The following is a 4,202-nucleotide window of genomic DNA, read 5'->3' as shown; positions in this document are numbered from 1 at the left end:
AAAAAAAATTCAGCTTTGACCAGGTGTGAACAATTAATTTTTGAGGAAACAGGTGCAATATAGCGGCAAATTCAATTTAGAAAATTCCCCAAAAATCCCCTCAAAATGACATTTCAATTCAACTTTTCTATAATATAAAACCGGCCTTTCTCTATATAATAGTGCAAACGTTAACTGTGTAGCTGCAAACGATGTTGAGTAATTAATCTTTGTGTAAACCGAAAGTGTTCAGTTTGAAAAATCGCCAAATCTCTTGAACGCGACTTTTGCATGCAAAATAATAATAATGGAAATAATCGCGAAAAACCACTACAGAAATTCGGCAACAATGTATTTCTGCTTCATCCTAATGTGAATTTACCACGCACAAACTTAAGTATAAGTATCAGTTTTATCTTTTTTACTGGAAAAACACTGCTTTGTTTCAGATCGTCCAGCTTCGAACTGACACGCCACTACTCACTTTATTCCTGGATTAAAGTAATCATCCTGTCGCTTGCCCTCACCAGTCTATTCCTGCACGTCATCTGCAGCAGTATCCAATGGGAGCAGCCCGAGAAACCCGCTCAAAATTGGCAGGAAAGTGAGCTGAGCGAAAAACCAGCAGAAGAACCACAAAGCCGAGAATTCGATGTAGATGGGATACAAATGAAGATGCAGCAAGCCAATGACGCCCAGGTCATTTTCAATGAAGAGTCTTTCGAAAGTCTGCATAACGAGTCGCTGGTTATAGTGGTGCAGGTGCATAACCGATTGGAGTATTTGGGGCGCCTCATAGAGAGTCTATCCAGAGCGAAGCACATTGAGGACACCTTGCTCGTCTTCTCCCACGATGTCTTCAACGAAGAAATCAACGAGTTAGTGCGACGCATTCCCTTCTGCAAGGTAATGCAAATCTTCTTCCCGTATTCCCTGCAGACTCACCGTGACCGTTTTCCCGGCACCGATCCGCGTGACTGCCCGCGTGACCTCAAAAAAAGCGCGTAAGTCTCAGTTTCCTCGGCCTCAACGGCTCTTTGACTCCTCTAAACCTTGGAGCAGAGCGCAGCAATTGGGGTGCCTAAACGCAAACCATCCAGACAAGTACGGACACTACAGAGAAGCGAAATATACGCAACTCAAGCACCACTGGTGGTGGAAGTTGAACCACCTTTTTCTGCATGTGAGGGCCACCAGCAGCTTTGCAGGCTTAGTGGTTCTACTGGAGGAGGACCACTATGTGATGGAGGATTTTGTCCATATGTTGAGACTGATGGACGGCCATTGCAGGAGCACTGCGCAATGCCACTTCTTGGGCTTAGGAACTGTGAAGCCTTTGGCCCAAGTTAAAGTCGACCAAACCTCCAATCAGGTGCGGAGGGATACCCGGTGATGTTTAGGGGAGGGAAAGGGTAGTTTTTTTGCAAACTCTTGTTGGGTATTTCGCCTCAAAAGGGTTTGTCTTTAAAAAGACAGAATTTCCTCACGTCTTTTTTTACAGATTGATAAATAGTGCTGCTATTTCGCAATAAGAACGAATTATTTATCAAAAAGTAATCAAGAACTATCAACTAGAGGGCATCCTGCGACGCACTTAGGCTCAAGCTCTAAGAGAAAATTCCAATTAGTAGAGAAATTAATTTGAAAAATTACCTTGACGTTTCGATAGCTATTTTCTGCTATCGTTATCAAAAGAACCCAAATGAACCTAAAAAAGAGTATGTTAATAAATTGTGTAACAATAGTAGGATAAGACAGTATATGAAAATTCCTTCTTTTCGTCTTTTTTTAGAGACAAAAATTTTTGGGTCAAAAAACCCAAAAAGAAGTTTGTAAAAAAATGAACCCGCCTCAACAACTATAGAACTTATCTAGAGTTTTTAGGTTGAAATGCACGCTGTTCCGACAAATCTCGGTCTGGCGCTCAACCGGACGACGTTCCTCGATAAAATCCTGCCGTGCGTGGAGGCCTTTTGCACTTACGACGACTACAATTGGGACTGGAGTTTATACCATGTGCTTAAAGTCTGCCACACACCTCCAGTTTTGACCATGGTTTCAAGCGCGCCCAGAGCTTTCCATATTGGAGCCTGGTGAGTAGTCAACGACTAAATAGCACTTTTAGGTGGCTTTTTTGGGGGGTTTTAACCACACGCGCAGTTTTGCAACCCAATTTTGTTCGATTACAGTGGAACCCATTCAAAGGACATCGACTGCAACGTTACAAACACTGTAGCGCTGTTGCGAAGTGTGGCTGAAAGTCTCGAAATGTTTCCCAGCTCGCTTAGGTTCGGCCGGCACAGATTGGAAAAGGTGAACCTGATAGAGTATGGCGGCTGGGGTGATAAAAGAGATCAAGACTTGTGCGTAAACATGGCCAAAGGCCGCACACATTTGTAGATTATACGTATTACTTCAACACTGTATTGGCCTTACTTACGCAGATCCTGATGCACAAACAACAAATTTGCCAAAAAACTTGCAAATTTTGAAAATTTATTTCGAAGAAACCACTTACTGGAATGGAACCAAATTCGCACCTCACGTCCACTAAAACCTCTTCTTTCCACTGATCGCGTTGACATTCGGGTGTCTTAAACACTTCTTGAGAAACGAGCCTCAGAAGAGCATGCTGCACAACCGAAAGATTGCCCAAAAACGTTCCAAATTTCGAAAATTCATGACGAAGCAACCACTTACTGGAACGGAACCAAATTCGCACCTCACGTCAACTAAAACCTCTTCTCTCGATTGATCGCATTGTCGTTCGGGTGTCTTAAACAATTCTTGAGAAACAAGCCTCAGAAGAGCATGATGTACAACCGAAAAATTGCCCAAAAAAGTTCCAAATTTCAAAAATTCATTACCGAGGAACAACTTACTAGATTGGAACTAAATTTGCACCACACGTCAACTAACACCTCTTCTCTCCATTAATCGCGTTGTTATTCGGGTGTCTTAAACACTTCTTGAGAAACGAGCCTCAGAACAGCATGCTGCACAATCGAAAAATTGCCCAAAAACGGTCCAAATTTCGAAAATTCATTACGCAGTAACCGCTTAGTAGAATGGAACCAAATTTGCACCTCACGTCATATAAAACCTCTTCTCTCCATCCATGGGGTTGTCATTCGGGTGTCTTAAACAATTCTTGAGAAACGAGCCTCAGAAAAGCACGATGTTCAACCGAAAAATTGCCCAAAAACGTTCCAAATTTCAAAAATTTATCACGAAGGAACCACTTACTACAATGGAACTAAATATGCACCACACGTCAACTAAAACCTCTTCTCTCCATTTATCGGGTTGTCATTCGGGGCAAAATATTACTTTTATTGGGACCACAAACGCCCTCTTGCGAGGTAAGGTTGTCTCGATTTGTTCCGCAGTTGCTTACCTTTGCTGCTGCTCTCCCTTCGGCTGTGACCCCTCGACTTCGCCTCCTCATTCCTCGATTTGGAGCGATCCCTTGAGCATTTCTCGACCGTGCTGGTGATGGTGGAGACTGCCGTTTTGTAGCGAATCTCTGGAAGACTCCGCAATATCCTAAGGGAAACGCCGAGAGTAACTAAAAAAGAAACATCCAAAGTCCTCCCCCTACCTGGCCTCGCTCTTCTCCATATTCTCCTCCTTGGGCTTCCGCAGCGGCTTCTTCAGCTCAAACCCGCTGGTCATGGTCAGCTGCGTGGCTTTCGTCTTCTTGATAAGCCGCGGCTTGCGCACTGGCGCCTCCACATTGGCCGGCAAATCTTCGGAGGAACTGCCATGCGATTGAAGCAGCGCCTCCCTGCTGGAGGCTCTCTGGAGGCGCCGCGCCTTTGTTGAAGCCTTGCTGGAAGCCCCGTCGCTGGCCGGCTTTCTCCTCGGCTTTTCCGCCGCTGCTTTGGTAGCTGTCGGAGAAACAGTTGAGGTAAAAGCTGCTGGTCAGCGAGGGCGTGTTTGCTACCAGCTGCCGGCCTGATGGCGGGTTTCCTCCTGTCCCTGGACAAACTGTCCAGTGAGGACGTTGAGGAGGTGCGCTTCACTTTGACCTTGGCAGCGCTGGCTAAAGTCGGCCGCATTCGCAGCTGGTTCTTCGTCTCGATGTCCCGGCTGGAGTTCTTCCAGGACTTGCTCTCAGAAATCGTGTCCAGCAGTTTCTTCGGTTCGTCTTCGTCCGAGCTCAGTCTGGCCTGGCAGTCTTCCGAAGTGTAGCCATTGCAAACCTGCGAAAACTCTCCCAT

The 4,202-nt window shown here is 45.4% G+C and overlaps 3 protein-coding genes across 6 annotated transcripts in view; 1 reads left to right on the top strand and 2 right to left on the bottom strand.

Annotated features, from left to right (window-relative positions):
* The window catches only part of LOC109537507 (alpha-1,6-mannosyl-glycoprotein 2-beta-N-acetylglucosaminyltransferase), a 3,679-nt gene extending 1,279 nt beyond the window's left edge, over window positions 1-2,400 (top strand). For all 4 annotated transcript variants that reach the window (XM_048666881.1, XM_048666882.1, XM_048666885.1 and 1 more), the window contains 4 exons: window positions 429-983; window positions 1,042-1,351; window positions 1,864-2,072; window positions 2,169-2,400. In XM_048666881.1, the coding sequence (XP_048522838.1) occupies window positions 429-983; window positions 1,042-1,351; window positions 1,864-2,072; window positions 2,169-2,379 (1,285 nt within the window). In that variant the 3' untranslated portion in view covers window positions 2,380-2,400. The remainder of the gene's footprint in view (window positions 1-428; window positions 984-1,041; window positions 1,352-1,863; window positions 2,073-2,168) is intronic.
* Window positions 1-4,202, bottom strand: part of LOC109539117 (argininosuccinate lyase) — a gene marked incomplete at its 3' end in the record, with an annotated part of 55,201 nt that overhangs the window by 3,861 nt on the left and 47,138 nt on the right.
* Window positions 3,190-4,202, bottom strand: part of LOC109543249 — a 43,128-nt gene continuing 42,115 nt past the window's right edge. The window contains exons 9-11 of the mRNA XM_048666879.1: window positions 3,926-4,184; window positions 3,581-3,869; window positions 3,190-3,525 (exon numbers count right to left, since the gene is read on the bottom strand). Of these exons, the coding sequence (XP_048522836.1) occupies window positions 3,312-3,525; window positions 3,581-3,869; window positions 3,926-4,184 (762 nt within the window). The 3' untranslated portion in view covers window positions 3,190-3,311. The remainder of the gene's footprint in view (window positions 3,526-3,580; window positions 3,870-3,925; window positions 4,185-4,202) is intronic.

Source organism: Dendroctonus ponderosae, unplaced genomic scaffold (genome assembly GCF_020466585.1).
Source record: "Dendroctonus ponderosae isolate FM_Combo_2020 unplaced genomic scaffold, Dpon_F_20191213v2 Dpon_F_20191213_5, whole genome shotgun sequence".
Lineage (NCBI taxonomy): Eukaryota > Metazoa > Arthropoda > Insecta > Coleoptera > Curculionidae > Dendroctonus > Dendroctonus ponderosae.
Note: the sequence above shows the minus strand (reverse complement) of the source record. Positions and strands in the feature narration are given on the sequence as shown.